At 44.9% G+C, this 18608-nt stretch overlaps 1 protein-coding gene across 1 annotated transcript in view; it reads right to left on the reverse strand.

Moving 5' to 3' along the window:
* Positions 1–13901, reverse strand: part of CHRNA4 (cholinergic receptor nicotinic alpha 4 subunit) — a 53111-nt gene extending 39210 nt beyond the window's left edge. Inside the window, exons 1-2 of the mRNA XM_007422819.3 lie at positions 13786–13901; positions 8885–9036 (exon numbers count right to left, since the gene is read on the reverse strand). Coding sequence (XP_007422881.1) covers positions 8885–9036; positions 13786–13873 — 240 coding nt within the window. The 5' untranslated portion in view covers positions 13874–13901. The remainder of the gene's footprint in view (positions 1–8884; positions 9037–13785) is intronic.
* Positions 13902–18608: the final 4707 nt, after the last annotated feature.

The following is an 18608-nucleotide window of genomic DNA, read 5'->3' on the forward strand; positions in this document are numbered from 1 at the left end:
TTTGCAAAGCATATCCCAGGAGGTATGCCTTCATTGCAAAGAAAAGTCTCTTTTCTTCTGCCAAATGATACTAGAACACTGATGGGGGAGCGGATGAAGATTCACAGGTTTCACTCTACTTACAAGCAGTAAATGCTTTCCCTGTAAAGGTTTCCCAAACCGAAGCACAGATATGTTCTTCAGCAAATACTCACTGACCATCATTGGGGCAGACTGAGGAACGTGTAGAAAGCCTCCACCTGTTGGTCCTATTCTTGCTCAACATGGCAAAGCAACAAAGAATAATTCTGTTCTACCTTTGATATCACAGCTCTTTAGATTAGTGTTTCTCAACCTTGGCAACTTGAAAATGTGTGGACTTCAACTCCCAGAATTCCCCAGCCTGCTGGGGACACACATACATACACACATATACAAAAGCAAAATATCTCCGTATCTCTTTCTGCTTTCCAGCACACAGTAACCAGCAAAGGGCAGACTAGACTAGGTCTCTTCATGTTCTCAACTAACTCAGTTAGTACATTCCTACAGAGGTTTGGGGGGAGGGGGACACTCTCATTCACACATTCAGAGGAAACCAGAGTGTACCCTAACTGTCTCTTTTCACAACCACAGGGTTAGCCACATGATCTGAGAGATCATTTAGAACAAATCCTGTCCCCAAATGAAATGCTTTTGTTATATTTAAAATAATGAGGTATCTCAAATAGTAGGATCAGAAAGTCTTAAGCGAAGGATGGAGCAACTGTTAAGCCAGAGTGCTCTGATGGCGAAACTCTCCAATAAATCCAGTATCCTACTGGAGACCAACCAGTAGCAATGGAAACGAGAAGGTGCCTACCGGCTTTTTAAACAGTGTCCTTCTATGTTAAATGCATGGATGAACGAGAGTGGTTCAGCTGCATGTATCAATGCCTTTCCTTTGTTCTCACCATTTACCCAAGGGTGGTCATTACTCTACTTGGATAGATGCTGGGGAAGGAGAAAATTAGAGGAAAATCTGATGTCCGTTGTCCTTTCTGAGACTTCATCTCTGTCTCTAGCTTCAGAGAGCCAATTCTCCTACAGTTTATAGACCTTTTTGACATCATCCCAGGAAACGTAAGACTGGAGCAATTGAGTCCATTTTATCCAAGGTTCTACACCAAGCTGAGATACCTCATCTTCTCCAACTTGTGCTATGTCCAAGAAACGGTCCACATAAAAGGATATCACCTATGATTATCCCGTTTCACAGCTATCTACAACTACAAAGCAGAGAACACTTTTTACAGCAGCCATGGTTCTTCGTACAGTGAGCTAATTTTAAAAGGTTGCTATTATCTGGGGGGGGGGAGGAAATCTACACTACTTATCAAGCCGTGAATCACTCTCTATACATCATAAAAGGTCATTATAATGTTATGACAAATGGACAGGAAGTTACGTAGAGTTGCATTAATCATCACCACCTCTGCCTGCTTCATCTGTATCCTGACCCTCAATCCACCCTCCCCAGGAATATCTGGGATGAGTTAAGTAGAACCATCTTTATAGTTGTGTTTTGTATTTTAAATGTTTTAAATGTCAATCGTCTTTATACTATTAAGAGTCACGGTCAGGAGTATTTTAAAACCCTATTGGAGTACTTCAATTTTAGAGCACCGCTTCCTATGTTTTGCTGGCTATGGATTGGGGTTAGGGTAGAGATATCTGTTTGCAATGAGGTTAATCCAAATATTTAGGCCAGCCTTTGAACAAGTATAATGTTTTTGCTCAGGTTGAGGGCATGGCAAGAAATCAGGAGTGTGCGATCACTGGATTCCACAGAGGCAAAGCTTCACCATCATCTACTTCAGTGTTTTTCAATCTCAGTAATCTTAAAATGTCTGGACTTCAACTCTCAGAATTCCCCAGCCAGCCATGCTGGCTGGGGAATTCTGGGAGTTGAAGTCCAGACATCTTAAAGTTGCTGAGATTGAGAAACACTGATCTACTTATTCTACTCTGTCTTCTTCAAGAGCTTTCAAGAGAGTCCACCGTTGGGTGAGATTAAGGAAGCCAGAACTATGCAGATTTTAGAAAGGGATCTTTAATGCTACTCTGGGGGAAATACAGAGTATTACTACAAGAAGAATCTCCAATCCTCATTTATTTGTGAATTCATAAGGCAGAGATTCTTTGAGTGATTTGAAATGCTTCTTCCCAAATTTCTCCCCACTTGGGCTAACTTGCTGTTCATGAGATAACTTGTCAGTCAGCTTTTCATCTTCTATCTCTTGACTGTTTGTGTCTTTTGCTGCTTCCTCACAATCTCTCACATAACGTCAGCTTTGCCCCTCACAGATCCAGTCTGACTCAGAGACCGTAACATTTAATTCCCAGCACATTTGTGTGTGTTTCATGTTTTGTACAGATGCAAGGATGTACAACCTTCACTGTGCCAACCATTCTTGACCCTCCCACCTTCTGAGTAGCATTTCTGAGTCTGAATTGCAAAAGAGGGTGAGGCCACATGAAAAGATTTCAAAAGTGGGGAGAACATTCAAGTAAACATTACTTTTAATCAATGCAATTAATGTAATTACATTACAAATTACAATGGAATACACCTTCAAATGCATTTTGCATGTTCCTCAGCCCTTCACATCTCAGGTTTAAAATAAATTAAGAAGTGTATAAAGAAAAAAATCTGCTGGGGAACAATAAAACAGATTTTACTATTTGATGTCCTGCTGCCAAATTCCACTAGTATCATCAGAGATGGTGAATTCTAGGAGTGGAGAAAATGTTGCTGAGTCTGAATATGGTCCATTCCATTCATCCAAAAGAACCAAAGATATGGAAACAGCTACATCTCCTAGAAAAACTCATTCAGCTGTCCCCTTCTGCGCCCCCCCTCCCCCCAATGTGCTTCACCGGCAGTCCCAGAGGAAGCATGGTCTAAGCAAGTGGGCCTACAGAGAACCAGAGACAGACCTTGAAGTAACTGCTGGATCATTCCAAAGGATGTGGCTCCTTTAATGCTCTGCAAAGCTCCCATTTCAACAGCCACATATGGTGTTAGGGAAATTCAGCACTTGCAGTCAAGGTGAAAGGCAATGATACCTTATTTTAAATTCCAGGATCAAGAGATGTCATAGATATCAAAGATCATAGCTTTGGAAGGGACCTTGAAAGTCTTCTAGTCCAATCCCCTGCCCAGTCCAGCAATCCTCACACCATTCTGCACAAAGGGCAGTCCAGTCTTTTCTTGAAAACCTCCAGTGATGGAGCACCCATGACTTCAGGAGGCAGGCTGCCCCATGGCCTGATAGTTCTCAGTCAGGAAATTCCTCATTTCGGGTTTTCTGTCTCTGAATCTTCTGCTCATTGGTTCTTGCCTTATCCTCTGCAAGGGCTGCAGAAACTAAATCCATACCTTCTGCCCTCAGACATCCCTTCATGTTTCGGGAGACGGCTACCGTGTCCCCCCTTGGCCTTCTCTTCTTTAAGCTAAGCATACCAAGTTCCTTTAACTGCTCTTCGTAGGATTTAGCCCCCAAGCGCCTTACTATCTTTGTTGTTCTCCTCTGCACTTTTTCCAATTCCTCAGCAACCTTTCTGTATAGTGGTGACCAGAACTGGACACAGTATTCCAGATGTGGTCTGACCAGTGCAGCATAGAATGGTACTAACTTTTTTTATGATCTTGACACTCTACCTCTATTGATGCAGCCCAAAACTGCATTGGCTTTTTTGGCAGCTGCATCATATGGCTGGCTCATCCTTAATCTGCGGTCTACCAAGACCCATAAATCTTTCTCGTAAGTACTACTGCTAAGCCAAGTACCACCTATCTTGTATCTGTGCATCTATTTTTTTCTGCCTAAATGCCATCTCTCACTCTTTACTTTACTACGCCCTCTTCCCTATAGCATACTGTGCATTTCTTGGACTTGGGGAAGTTTTAAATCAATAGGAGATTGCAAACAAAGCAAATTATAGAAACTCGAGCAAAGAGAACATTCAGTGGTCATCAAGAGGCTGAGCTATTCACACAAGGCAGATCCAGGGCTAGATAAAATATTTATTGAGATCTGGGCATTTAACAAAACTCTTGAGGGAAAATTTTAAACAATGCATGTTTGTGATTAGATAAAGGCCAATCTTGATTGAGATCCATCTGAGAGATTCAATCTCTTCATTAGGGAGCGGAAGATCCAGTAATACTGGGGGTGCTTTGGAATAATAACAGAAAATCAGGGATGGAAATTCAAGGTTAGAGGAACAAGAAGGATAAAAATATGGAAGCAGGTTCATCCTTTCCTAAAACTCAAGATGGCCATGCCAGGGTAAATGATAACAGGCTTTTCTTCTTAGCCAAAAATGCAATGAAATATAGCAGAGTAAAACACAGAAATATGCAATTTCCATAACAAGTGTTCAAGTGGATAGTTTCTGCTGGATTATTAAATAAGAAGTGAGGGGAATCACCAGATATATGTAACTCTTTTTACAGAAAACTGGATTAAGTCCTACGACAATCCTCTCCTTGGCATGCTAGGTTTCTTTATACAGGGACCCAGGAAAGTATTTATAAAGCAAAAAGACTTGGTGCACCTCTTTCAGCAGACCAACTGAGCAGATTTTGAAGCATCCTTGATAGGAGATGCTCTCTGTCTGTACAAACTAGAGCAGTGTTGTCCAAACTTGGCCACTTTAAGATGAGTGGACTTCAACTCCCAGAATTCCCCAGCCAGCCATGCTGGCTGGGGAATTCTGGGAGTTGAAGTCCACTCATCTTAAAGTGGCCAAGTTTGGACAACACTGAACTAGAGGTTACTGCCCCAGTTACACCTTATCTCTCTTGTTGCATTTTCCAGGTTAGTCAAAGCAACTTTATGTTTCTCTGCTGCCATTAGACAAAAACTACTTTGCTCTGTTCCATGTTGCACAGAGTCCAGCATGCAATAAGAAATAGTCCATGCATTGGACTGTTAGTTGATCGTAATTTAATTTTGATCTTGTCTGTTTGGAGCAGTTTTAGATTGGGGTGTGTGTGTGTGTGCGTGTGTGTGTGTTACTCATCCTGGTGTATTTTCTGAAAAGTGATCTGTGGTTTTCCATAATTGCTCAGCATCATTAAACATTTTATCTGGCTGGCCTTTGACTGTAATAATAACATTTGACTCAATTTGATTTAGGCAGAGAAGGACTTCCACAGGAGGAGAATCAATCACTTGGACCCCTCATTTGCATGGAAAACAAATGGGGACACTTCAGATACAAGGGCAGAAGAAGGGTAGAAGAAGGGCAGAGTACCAGCCCCCATTATACCCTGTGGTTGTGCTCAAATCCCATCATCCCCAGTCACTACAGTACTTATGGGCAGGAGATTAGCAAGTACTACTTTATGTAAAGGTGTATCCCAGTGAAGGCATGTTTTCAGAATTTATCTTAGATATGTATATAATGGGATGATGATGATGATGATGGTGATGGTGATGATGATGATGATGATGATTCAGGGAATATTGGACAAACATAGCCTGGGGAAAAAATAAAGAAAACATTTCCACTCTGTCAATTTAGTTAGGAGGCATGATGTTCCACAACCTTTAAGTGGAAATTATTTTTACTTCGTAAACAGCAAAGTTGTTTAACGACCTTCTGGAGACTGAATTAGAGACAAAGACTCAGCCGACCACAATATTGGCACCACGCTACACAAAATGTTTCAGGTCAGGACAAAAACAAGTAAAGTGATCCATATTCTCCAGTGTTAAGAAGTTTGTTTTTCCGGGTTTCCCGAAGAGAAATAACATTGTCTATTTGTCATTCTGAAAAGAAGGGGAAAAAAATCCAAATCTCCATGGCAACCACAAAAAAGGTGCTGCTTCTTGCCCCCACCTATATGATGTCTCCAAGGTTGGGCCTATGAATCATAAACACCTCCACTGAGTTTGAAAGATGGGTGAAAATCTAACTTCAGCCCATATTAACTGCTGCCAACTTTACCGCACAGTTAGAATGTTCATGAACATTCCATAACACCATCAATGTTTAATCAGGGTTGCATTAAACCAGGGTTTATTTATTCAGTTTATTTATATTTCCAATTTAGACACTGCCCATCTCACGAGGAAGTTTCCCAAACTGTGAGGTTTACCTCCCTTGGGGAGGTGCAAACAGAGTTGCAGAGGTGAAGAACCTTTTAGTTGTAGATTGTACCATAAATCTACCTTTCCCAAAGTTTCACTGTATTGTTTTCATTGTTCATTTGTGTTCATTTGGGTCTGTGGATTTTTAGGGGAGGTGTGTACATTAAGATTCCACTAAAGGGAGGTGTGATGGCAAAAAGTTTAGGAACCCCTGCATTAAACAAAGGTTGAAAAGCGTAAAAACAAGAGCCAATTTTCAACTTATTCACTCTCTACCTCAATGTTTCTCCACCTTGGCAACTTTAAGATGTGTGGACTTCAACTCCCCGAATTCCCCCAGCCAGCATGCTGGCTGGGGGAATTCTGGGAGTTGAAGTCCACACATCTTAAAGTTTCTGAGGCTGAGAAACACTGCTCTATATTATAGAAAATATTAGAAATATCTGTACCAGAAATCTTGTTTAGGGCAGCCTTCGCAAATGCTGGCAGTTCCAGATGAGTACATTTCAATTCCCAGAATTTCCAACAATAGCCAGACTGGCAGGGGAATTCTGGGAGTTGAAATCCACATATCTAAGTGGTTGTTCAGGCTAAAAAAGATTGATTTCGGGCATTTATAGATGCCTAAATTCATTATTCCTTTTTATTTTAAAAAAGAAGAGATGAAAATGAGGATTATTTTCCCCAAGCCATCAGAATTTCTCAGAGGAAAAGAATTCTAAACCGCTTGAATTTCCTGACAATGCCCATTTGTTACAGTCCAGCAGAGGCCATGGTATGGATGACCACATTTAAATTGATATTCTTGAATGTGCTTCACTTTACATGCAGTTACAGCTATTCTGTACAGACACCCTTTCTGTCTGTTTTTTCAACACAGAGAAGAACGCTGCACATGCGTTTATGTGAAAATTCTGAAACCATTCCCAGTTCACTTCCCAGTTACTCAACTTCTTATACATAATAAATGACAAAGCAACTTTGTGCAAAGATCAATGGAGCAGTCCTTCGGAATGAGTTCTTGGCTATCTCAAGGTTTTCTTCCCTTGTGCACCATTAAAACACACACACACACACACAGTGTCAATAAACCTCAGCCTGTGGAGTACCAAAAGCACCCCAGATTATCTCCTCCTCCTCCTCCTCCTCCTCCTCCTCCTCCTCCTCCTCCTCCTCTTTCCCTTCCCTTCCCTTCCCTTCCCTTTCTTCTTTCCTTCCCCCTCTTCTTTTCCTCCTTATCTCCCCTTCCCTCCTCTTCCCTCCCCATGCCTCGCCTTCTCTTCCCTTCCCTTCCCTCGCCTTCCCTTCCCTCCCCTCCCGTTCTCTCCCCTTCTTGTTTATACCAAATATACACAGGGAAGCCAAATTTCCTATGATCCATTGAGAAATAATTTAATCACAGCAACTGCACCACTGTTATTACATCTGAGCGATTGGTCATCCCAGCTGATACCACAATCTAAGCTTGGAAAATTTCATTGGAGATTTCTTTATTCTTTTTTTTTTTTTTTAATTTCAGGTAGCCAGACGTGTTTTCAAATGAAAATGCTGGCTTCCCGCTTTCTAGCACCATGCATTACGCATGACATGTCATTTCGGTTGCATAATTAATCTGCAGCCTTTACTTGAAAGCCGATCAGCAGTCAATTCCATCAATTTTCAATTATTAAAACTATGACTTTCTGCAAAAGCTCCAAAACTTTTGGGGGGCCGTTGGACACATTTGGAACTGAGACTATGTCACAGGCGCTCTCACAAAACGGCTGCCCTGGAGAACATGGAAACAGACACTGACGAGAAAGCAAACCAGTGACGTTGTCCCCCACACACATCCGTCCAGTTCGCTCCCCCAAATGCTCTTGACCACTTCAGTTTTCCTTTGTCTTCTTCCTGGATGGACGGACATCTTTCTAAATCAAGCACCCAGCCAGTTTCTTTTATTACAGTACCTCAGAAGGCCTCTGAATACAAGGCGAACCACATCTGTGCCTCTTGTCAATGACAGACAGTTGCCTCCAACTGTATTTTACATGTAAAAATGTTAATATAAGAATTGATTCCCTAGATCAGGCTGCTTTTCCTGGCAGTAGCCAGCTACAAACCTTGGGGAAATTCCCAACAAGAAAACTCATCCTCTTAAATTTCAACTGTCTAGCCATCTATCAGCCATAGTTCTACCTATGGGTTCCCTTTTTAAAAACACACTAACTTACAAGAATTCTGTTTATTGTTAGGTATAAAGGTACTTCTATTCGTTTTCTTTCCCCAAAGAAATTCAGGCCCAGAAAAGATACCTGGGATTAGAGGACCAAGCTGAACTTCACTGATCTTGGAAGTTAAGTAGGATCAGATCATTGTACTTGGATGGAGAACCACCCAGGAGTTCCAGGGATGACGACTACACTGGGAAGCTGGAGAACATCTCAGAAGGAGACAGTAGCAAGCCATTTCCACAACACTGTCAAGAAAACTGCATGGATCCTACCAAGAATCCAACTCAACTGGAGCCCATCTTTATTTTTTAATAATACTTTTTGGGAAAATATGCTGTGGATGCTGTGTTCATCAAGATGTTGAATTGTACCAATTCTAGACTGATTTTCTAACCGATGTTCTGACCCTCATTTGGCACTTCCACGTTTGGATTTCTGGTTCTTGTGAGAATGTCCATATAGAAATTCAGACCTAGAAGAAGAAAGATGATCTCCTCCCCTTCCCAGATAACCAAACAGACTCATAGAATTTATTCCAGCCATACTTACAACATCTATAAGCTGTGCAATGGATAATCCAAAACGCACAATGACAACGTCAGAAATATTAGCAACTGGCCTGGACCATTTGTTGTATCCAGAGAAAAGTTTCTTCAGGAGACGTTCTTCGGCATGTGCTCGTGTTTCTACATGGCCAAATGCTGCAGAGAAAGCAGATTAGAAATCCATATGATCTATACATATCATACATCTTACACAGCTAGGCAGCTATTGCTGCAGCTGGAGACACCACTGTGGCAGACAATGATTTAATTTAATAAAATTAAAGTTTCTTCTTTCTATATTAAGTATTTTTTTACCTATTGAAGCTACTCTACATCCCAGTTATTCAAAATAAAGCACCAACTTTGGGCTGAAAAACAGGCTGGATTCAGATACTGTACCAAGCCAAGACTCCCCAGCTTTTGGGCAAGTGGACCCATTTTGAAATCATTGGGGGAACTGTTCATTATGGTGAACATGGCTAGTCGTATTTCTTTTAAAGGGAGAAGTGGGATCTTGATGGACTCCCTATTAGGGAACCCACTACTAAGCCCTAAAAGTGGTTTATTTTGTTTTGGCTTAGTGCGATGTCTGATCCTCGCCACCTTGTCTTATTCAACAAACCATGGTTTAAACAATCTTGGCTTAGTGCAACTATCTTAGTTTCAGGTAAGCTCCAAAGCTTACAGAGTTGTATGAACTGGTCATTTATTGGAAGGGTGCAGCTACGGGAAAGGCATATGTCTCAGAAAGTGGAGAAATTATTTGAGGGATGGGATATGTAATCCCAAACATCCAAAAAGCTGCGAAGATGGGCTACTGATTCATTAATTCTGCTCCTTTTAAATATCATAGTAAATTAATCAAAAATCCAAGTTGCACATGGAGCAGTTCTTCTGGGGCTGTACCTTGATCTGCAAAGTAGTTCTGTTGCAAGTCTGAAATAAGGTGGGTGAATGTGACAATTCTGCCAAATAACAAATCCCACCCGCCTTGGATAAAAGCCCTCCTCCCAGGCCCACTTGTTGCTTTACAGACAAGAAAGCATTAAGGTGAGATTTCCCCACTGAGAGCCAGCAATCCGAAGTGCTGTTATCTGAACCATCCCCCCAAATAACACAATTTCAGTTGCTTGAGGAGCACCTGAAAATCAACACAGGGTCCAGAGAAGATCCTTGCCATGCTCTGGAAAGATCCAGTCGATATTTGTCACTCTCTTTAGCCTAAAACGGTTGTGGCTACTGACGCTGGCAGCCAATTCCGAGTGTGAAGGCGTAATGAGACAGCAACGCAAAGACAACGTACAACAGCTTCCTTGGTGCTACAGAGTCGCCTAGCTTTAGGACCATAATCCATCCTCACCCACCCCGCAAAAGTAAGTTGTGACATGTGTCGTTTTGGTAAGGTTTTCCAGCTGTAGCATCAAGGTGGGAGCCAAATTCATCCGTTCCTTACAAAAATCCATTCTCAAGACTCATCCAGCATGCTGAAAAGCTCACACAAAATAAGGAGAAGGTAACTACTAGGTCTTTGTTGGCCAAAAGTGAACAGGTCTTTGCAAGTGGGAAGTGTGAGAGAAGTGACAAGATCAGAGCAAATCTGGAACAGCAAAGAAGGATTTCCCACGCAGGCTCCCTCACACTCTTCACAATGCGTTTTCACACTCAGTCTTCACACTCAGCCCAGCTTCCTTCTTCCTTCCTTCCTACCGACCTCAACTGCATTTTCAGCTCTTGGGCCAAGCCACCTTCTTCGTCATGACTTGAAAAGTTTCTGGCAGCTGCTGTTCTCATAAAAAAGGTCTCCGATGTGCCTTTTGGGAGGGAGGACAATGTAAATAAATATTCAAAGCCCTGCCTTGCCTGCTCAGAAACTGCCGAGGCGACACGTTTCCTTTTTTTGCAGCCCGGAGGCAAAAATGAAAGGCACCGGAAGAAACAAAAAACAGCCCTTAAAAGTGCAAGCCCAGATTATCCGTACAAGCCCTGAATACAAAGGGGGAAATCAGGAGGAGTCTGGTACGGTAGCGCCTTTTTCCGACTCACATCCGTCTAGTGAACTAAAGCCTTCTAATAAAATGTGTTAGTTTTTCCTGTTACAGGAGCTCACTCCTCCAAGGCAGTGTTTCTCAACCTTGGCGACTTTAAGATATGTGGACTTCAACTCCCAGAATTCCCCAGCCAGCCATGGCTGGCTGGGGAATTCTGGGAGTTGAAGTCCACATATCTTAAAGTCGCCAAGGTTGAGAAACACTACTCCAAGGGCTGGGCTTGCATTGGAAAAGCCATCTCATTAAAGCTAATGAGATTACTCCAGAACAAACAGACCGCAGGCCCCAGGGACCCCCTTTTTACCCCAGCTGTTACTGCTGCATCAGCAAAGGATTTCGTGGACAGGTTACATTCAAAGATTAATGGAGGGAGGAAGAAGAAATAAATGTCTGGAAAACCAGGAAGGCTGGTGATATTCCCCGGCTACTATAGACTTCAGAACCCGCCTCGACACTCGAGATGTTAACCTGATGGCAACTGGCTCAGAGGAGAAAGCAAAGGGTTGGAACAAGAACAGATTGTTCCATGTTATGGGTATCTCTATTCTGCAGTTGCTTTTGAAGATAAAGACCCAGCCAAATGGGCTCCTGGTCCTTTATTTTCTGAATATTCCAAATCTACGGGTATTCTGTGATGGTGCAAGCCATGCTTGCAATAGCAACAAACCGGGTTAAGGGAGGCTGGAGCAAAGAAAGGAAAAGATGTGTGGGTCCTTAAGTCTTCCCTTCTCATAAATTTGCAGCCGGAGGGAAGCAACTCAGTCTGCATTCATGGGACATGTTGGCTGGGGAAGATGGGAACCGTGGGTGCCATTTAGGGTGCCCCAGGTTTGGGGAAATTCCTGTCCCAGGTTAGGGTTACATCCTGCGCTCTTAATATGCTCTTTGCCTGTGGAAGGTGCTAATGCCTTAGGTCTGAAAGAGATGAGGCTTTCTTTTCAATGCCAAATGAATTCTGCACAGGCTCTGGGGTGGGAGGCTTTTCCCAGCTGCTCTGCAATTATCCAGTGGCAACCTAAGTGTCAGCCCCACAAGATAGACCAGACTAAGAAACCAGTACTATGAAGGTCAAGACTACTTTTATTGTAAAGCGACAGAAACAGAATCTTGCAAGTCTGAATGTGCTTCCTCCTCCCTCCCTTTATCCCCGTGTGAACTAGGGAGGGGTTTGTCTGAGATGTTTTCTCAAGTTATTTCTTTGGCTCGGGCTCAAGCCCCTCTTATCTGACCATTGCCTGGGTAGCAGTTTTTCCTCCGGTCCTTCAAGGCCATTCCCTCTGCCCTCCACAGTAAGGGAACTCTGTGCATGCTCTGATGCAGGAGACTTTTGCCAGCCATTGTGCTGGATACAAAGAACAATGCCACCTGAACCACAGAATGAGTCCAAAAATTTCTAAGCCTCCCCAGGCCATGACCCATAAGCCTGGTAAACACCCCTGTTGTCTGAATGACCCCATAAAGTGATAGTCATGCAAACTAATAAGCATATTTGAAAAATCTCCTGACGAAGGAAGGCAGCGCGAGTCCTCCAGCCAAACTGTGCTCACCTCTTCCTCAGAGTTTACCTGAAATTCGAATGAATCAGAGCTCCTGATGGGAATTCATTCTACTTCCATGGCATTGCCTCAAATGCCAAAGGATGCTGCTAAATGCCCTGTGGGCCAGAACATCTGGAGCCCCTGTCCCCCAATCTCTGACTGATTCCAGGCTGGTCTACGAGGAACCATGGATAGACAGTCTCTCTGGCTTAAAGTGAACATTTTGCATTCAGAAGCCATGTTCACACAACGTGCTGAAACTTCACCCGTTTTCTGAGTGTGCACACTACACTGAATCCAGCTTGTGCTTGCTAAACAGGTGCGTTACGAGCTAAGCTACAGGGGGAGAAACAACGGACCAAGGTTAATGTTAATCAAAGTGCCACCCACCGAGTGTTTAATGAGCTGGTTAAGAGTGTTGTATGGATACAGGCAAACAGTCCCCAGTTTATCATTATTCCATAGAGGAGCATTTTTTGGCCTGAAGTGCATGGGAATCTCCTTCTGGTGAACCTCAAGGAAGCTGGGCTGAAAGGTGTGCATGGTGGAGCATCTTCCCACCCAAATTCCTTGCTCAGATACAGGATGCCCTTGGCTCAGCCACGGATCTCCCTCCTGCCTCTCTTAAGGGCTCCCTGAGGATAAAAACGGGAGATTCCCCCACCCCACCCCTTGCAGGCAGCCCTGTTTTCCTTCAGGAAAAGCCCCACATGCGTAGGGTGAGACACATCTTCTTGTGTTGGAGAGAACCTAGTTCCGGTCTCTTGATGAGCAGTTGGGGTGACCTTGGGCCACTCTGTTACCTCTCAAGCCAATCCACCTCACAGGGCTGTTGTTATTATTGTGCTGTGAGGAGCAACAGGGGATGGGGGTGGCTGGGTTGGGAGGAGGAGAGATATAAGCACCAAAGCACGGGTTCTAGTGCCCAGGGACCTTGATCAGGCCAGACACCATATTTAACATGTTTATCATTCCGACAATGGGTTGCGTTCACACAACACGCTTGCTCCAGGTCTCTTCCTTACCTAGCGACTGCAGTCACACAACGTGCGAAGCTTGGTAATTTTAACCTTGGCGAGCTTTTGGAAGCTTACCGCGCCGGGCACATCCACCCCGCGGGATTCAATTCTGTTACCATCACGTGCGAACGCGGCCAAGGGGCTGCATCGGCCAGTCCGCTGCGCGGGTTGTGTGAACGCATCCAACACGAACGTGCCGGGGATGGGTGGGGAAGAATCAGGGGAGGCACACGGAGCGCCTTTCGGAAGAGGGCTCCTCCGGCAGCGAACGCACCTCCGCCCCCGCGCCGCCCTCCTTACCGGGGAAGAAGTTTGCGCAGAGCAGTAAAAGGAGAGGCTCTTGACACGCGAGGAATCCCATCGGGGAGCGCCCCCGACGCCAAGCCATGCCTCCGCGTCCGCGTCAACGCAGCAGGTCCCGGAGCGCCGGCGTGGCTCGCCGCGCCCTCCTCTTCCCGCGATCCCGGTGCATCGTCCCTCGCCCGACCGCCCCGCGCTCTCCGGGCTCGCCCGCTCGCGCCGCCGCCGGAAAGCCCCGCTGCGGCCAGCCGCCGCCGCCGCCTCTACCTCCGGAGGGCGGGCGCGCCTGGCGGAGACTTCGGAGGGCCGCGCTCCGGCCGCCCAGCCGAAGAGGAGTGGCGGGGCTTCGGCGGCGGAGCGGCTTCGGCGGGGCTGCGCAGAGCGGTGGGGAGCCGCCGGGCGCTGCGGGGGGCTGCGGCTCTTCCTGCCCGCCGGAGCCTCGGAAAGGCGCCCGGGCGAAGCGAAAAGCCGGGCCGGAGCTGCGCGCGAGGAGCGGGGCAGGGGGTCTGGCTGCGCATCTCGCCTGCCGGGACCGACCCTCTCCCGGGCGGGGGCGGAGGGAGCGCCCGGGGGCGGGAGCGGGAAGGAGGGAAGGAGAAGGAGAAGGAAGGGAGAAGGAGCGGGCGATCCCGCTCGCGGCAGGCTTTGTCGAAGCAACTTTGGCCCCGCGAGGATCAGCGACTGCAACTCCCGCCTTCCCCACCCGGGTGGGTCAGGGGGATGGGATTTGGAGTCCCACGCTCCCGGGGTTGAGATAGGATGCTTGGGAGGGTGTGGAAGGGGGACACTCCCCTCCCCCGCGACTCACAACACTACGGAAGCTGGCAAGACTGTATTATTCGACCTTGGCTAAACTAGAAAGCTAAACAGAGTTACTGCTGGTTAGCATCTGGAAGAGAGACCACGAGGAAATCCCAGGGCAATGATAAATCACTTTCATATTGTTGACAATAAGGCTGTGACCAGGAGTCAAGCTCAACCTGAATAAAATATTTATGTGCATCTTTCTTTCTTTCTCTGGAAGCTTTGTCCCCACGCCAGTGGCTGCCTTCACATAACACTTTACCTGGTTACGATGTTCTGGTTTACACAATTACCCTGAACTGTACACTAATCAAGAAGCTGAATTGGCACTAAGCCCCCCCTCCAGTAATCTAAGGCAACATAGAGCTTAGCCTGTTGTTCAGATACAGTCACTAGATTTTTACTTGATGTGTTTAAACAAGTCACACATGGAACTTTAACGGACTTTGTTTTAAGCAGATGTAGTGCACCTCTGCGCAAGGGCCTTCCTTCACTTTTTTAACCATCCTCATAGGCTTAAAGATGGCACCATTCTTATGCAGTTATCATCTGGATCATTGTTTCTCAACCTTGGCAACTTGAAGATGTATGGACTTCAACTCCCAGAATTCCCCAGCCAGCCTTGCTGGCTGGGGAATTCTGGGAGTTGAAGTCCATACATCTTCAAGTCGCTAAGGTTGAGAAACACTGATCCATATTGACTTGAAGCTATTTGACCCCCCTGCCCCCATGAAGTCCCCATCCACGGGTTTCTGAAGGGGAAAGCAAGGGCAACATGTCACATTATGGGGGTCATGAATATTCACGCACTCTGGGGGGTTTCTGCAGGATATGATCCAAAATGTCAAGATGGCGGCCATGGTGACATGATCAAAGCTCTGCCTGTGTTACACACAAAAAACGGGTGGAGCTTGGAGTGCTCCTTTGTGGCTGCCATACTGACTTTTTGGACCATACCTTGCCATCACCCCTTTCAAACACTTTGAATTATGCCACGGACCCTCCCTAGTTTCTCAGACTGTAAAGGCAAGGGGGGACAGAGGTACATTCAGATTTGCAAGATTGATGTTGAGCTTGTGAGGTAGTCCAGACAAGAAGCACAACCAGAAATACTAGCTCTAACTTTTATAGTAAGATGACATTAACAGAATGTTGCAAGTCTGAACGTGCATCTCTCCCCCCTCACCTTTACAGTCCGAAAAACTAGGGAGGGTCCCTTCTGAGACGTTTTCCACACTCCCATTCCTGCTGTGGGCTCAGCTGCCTCTTATCTGACCATTGCCTAGTCTGCAGCTCTTCCTCCTGCCTCCCAAGGTCATTCCCACACACCATTACAGCGGGGCACTTGTCTCAGGAGAAAATTTGATGGCAGATCCAACAATATCCTTTTATTTATCTATTGTATTTATCCAATTTTTATAGCTGCCAGTTTGATCGTCTCCAGCAAGAACCCTCCTATATTTTCCATTTCCTTCATCACCACGTTCCTTCCCATTAAAAAAAGTATATCCAGTCAAGAGGAAATGAATAGTTGTCTTTGGCCTTTCAATCAACAGCACCAGGGCTGTCCTCTGCAAGCAAATCTGAATATAGCACCAGTTTTAAGAATAGTTTAATAATGGTTATTATTAACGCTATTAACCCTAACCTCCGGGTTAATTGAGAACCTCTTTCTTTCGTTCTAATGGATTGCGCTACACCATTAATGGGATAAATGTTCCAAGACCATCTGCAACAGTGGTACAAATGATAGTGTGCTCTACAAGGGGAAAGAATCAAAAGATGTCTCCTGAAGGGTTTATATTGTCGGTTTCGGTGTGAATGGTGAAGGCACCCAGAGGAAGGTTTTTTTTCTTAGTATGTCCACCCCACGCAAGTGCTTTTTGATCTAGGCCTCAAAAGTTGCCACTTGAATGACACAACAGGTTTGCCTTCAGTTGCTCAGATTATGTGAAAAGGAGCCTCAGCTTCATTTGATCATCTCCGACCCTTGAAGACCACTCAGAAGCTTCAGCGGGTCCAGAATGCCGGAGCTCACACGGTGCTGGGCGCACCGAGGTTCACTCCTGTGACATCTCTGCTGTGCAAGCTGTACTGGCTCCCAGGGAGCTTCTGGGTGCAATTCAAGGTGCTGGTGATCACCTTGAAAGCCCTACATGGCACAGGACCAAGTGACTTGTGGGACCGCCTGTCTCCAGGGGTTTCTCCTCATTCCACCAAATCTGGCAGATTAGCCATGCGCCAGGCCTCATCAGTGAAACAGTCTCTGCAGATGCCTTCTCTGTCCCTACACTCTGTGGAACAGCCTCCCCCGGAGCTCTGGATGCCCCAAACCTGTGGACCTTCTGAAAGGCAGTAAAAACCTGGTTTTTCCCACAGGCCAGACTGTTAATGGAGCCAGATTTTGAAGACGATGCTCAAGGTGCCCCAGCTTTGGTATTTTTGCATTTTCTATTTATTATATTATTTGTTCTTATGTTGTTTTTATTCTCTTGCATTGTGAGCTGCACAGAGTTATTTGTTTAAGATGGAGGACCTTATACATTTCTGGAAAAAGAGAAATAAATTTGAACTAAGACAATGTTTCTGAAATGCAAATTAATTAATGATCAGTCTTCCTGGATAGAGACTTTTAAAGTGGCTGGATGGTCAACTTTTAAGTATGACTGGCATCCACAGGGAATGGGTTAGATCAATGTTTCTCAACCTCAGCAACTTTAAGAAGTGTGGACTTCAAATACAATGTCAGAATTGCTGGCTGGAGAATTCTGGGAGTTGAAGTCCCTACTTCTTAAAGTTGCTGAGATTGAGTAACACTGGGTCAGATTACCTTTGATACCCTATCCAATTTAGTGATTTTATAACAGTGGGTAGAAAAAAAAAAAAGATGCATTTATGCTTTCACACCACTTTGGACTCTTCCAAGAACAGCTGTCTGTGCCAACATAGAGGAGTGTTATTGATTGATTTGATGGACTGACTACGTGCCATCAAGTCAGCATCAACTCTTAGCAACCACATAGATAGATTTTCTCCATGATGATTTGTCCCTAACCTAGTCCTTCAGGTCTTCCAATGGTCCCCCCCCCGTTGCCCCTGTAACTTGAGTCCATCCCCCTTGCTGCTGGTCATCCTCTTCTTCTCTTTCCTTCCACCTTTCCCAGCATTAGATTCTTCTCCAAAGAGCTAAGCCTTCACATGTGTCCGAAGTAGGATAATTTGAGGCTGGTCATTTGGGCTCCAAGTGATATCTCTGGGTGGATTTGTTTGATGACCTATCTGTTTGTTTTCTTGGCTGTCCATGATATTCTCAGGAATCTTCTCCAACACCAAAGTTCAAAAGTGTCAATACTTTTCCTATCCTGCTTTTTGAAAGTCCAGATGAGTGTTATTACCTGTCATAAAAAATAGCCTGCCACACTATATATCCTATACATGGCAAATAAGATGTAATGCTTGATAGAATCATGATAAGTAATAAAAGTAATCACAAACCATGGTCTTAAAAATATACCACTTATTTGCTATTCGATGTTACATTTTTCCAAGCATGGGTTTTTAACAACTTAGTACCATACATGTCAACCCAAAGTACAACTTTTGGGGTTCTGTTGGAACTCTCTCCCAGATGATGCATATATGAATTGACAAGGATCCCCTACAGATGGGGGGCAAGAGAGAACCCCCTGAAAACATCCTATATGTAGGACTTAAGTATTGTTTCACTCCATGGCAGCCAAATAATTTCCCAAAAGTTCAACTTGGTCCTTTACACCAGTGTTTTTCAAACCTGGCAACTTTGAGATGCATGGATTTCAACTCCCAGGATGCTGGCTGGGGAATTCTGGGAGTTGAAGTCCACACATCTTAAAATTGCCAAGTTTGAAAAACTCTGCTTTAACCTTCACCAAAAGTCACCACCACCACCACACCATGCTTCATGTTCCTGCCCAGTAGCAGTTGCCAAGATTGTGTGATGCAATCATATCCACTCAAATGTCAACTGAAGAGCAATGATT

The sequence above is a fragment of the Python bivittatus genome, unplaced genomic scaffold (genome assembly GCF_059951505.1).
Source record: "Python bivittatus isolate LINGU-HERP-01145 unplaced genomic scaffold, Pbiv_v1 ctg000700_np1212, whole genome shotgun sequence".
NCBI classification, from domain to species: domain Eukaryota; kingdom Metazoa; phylum Chordata; class Lepidosauria; order Squamata; family Pythonidae; genus Python; species Python bivittatus.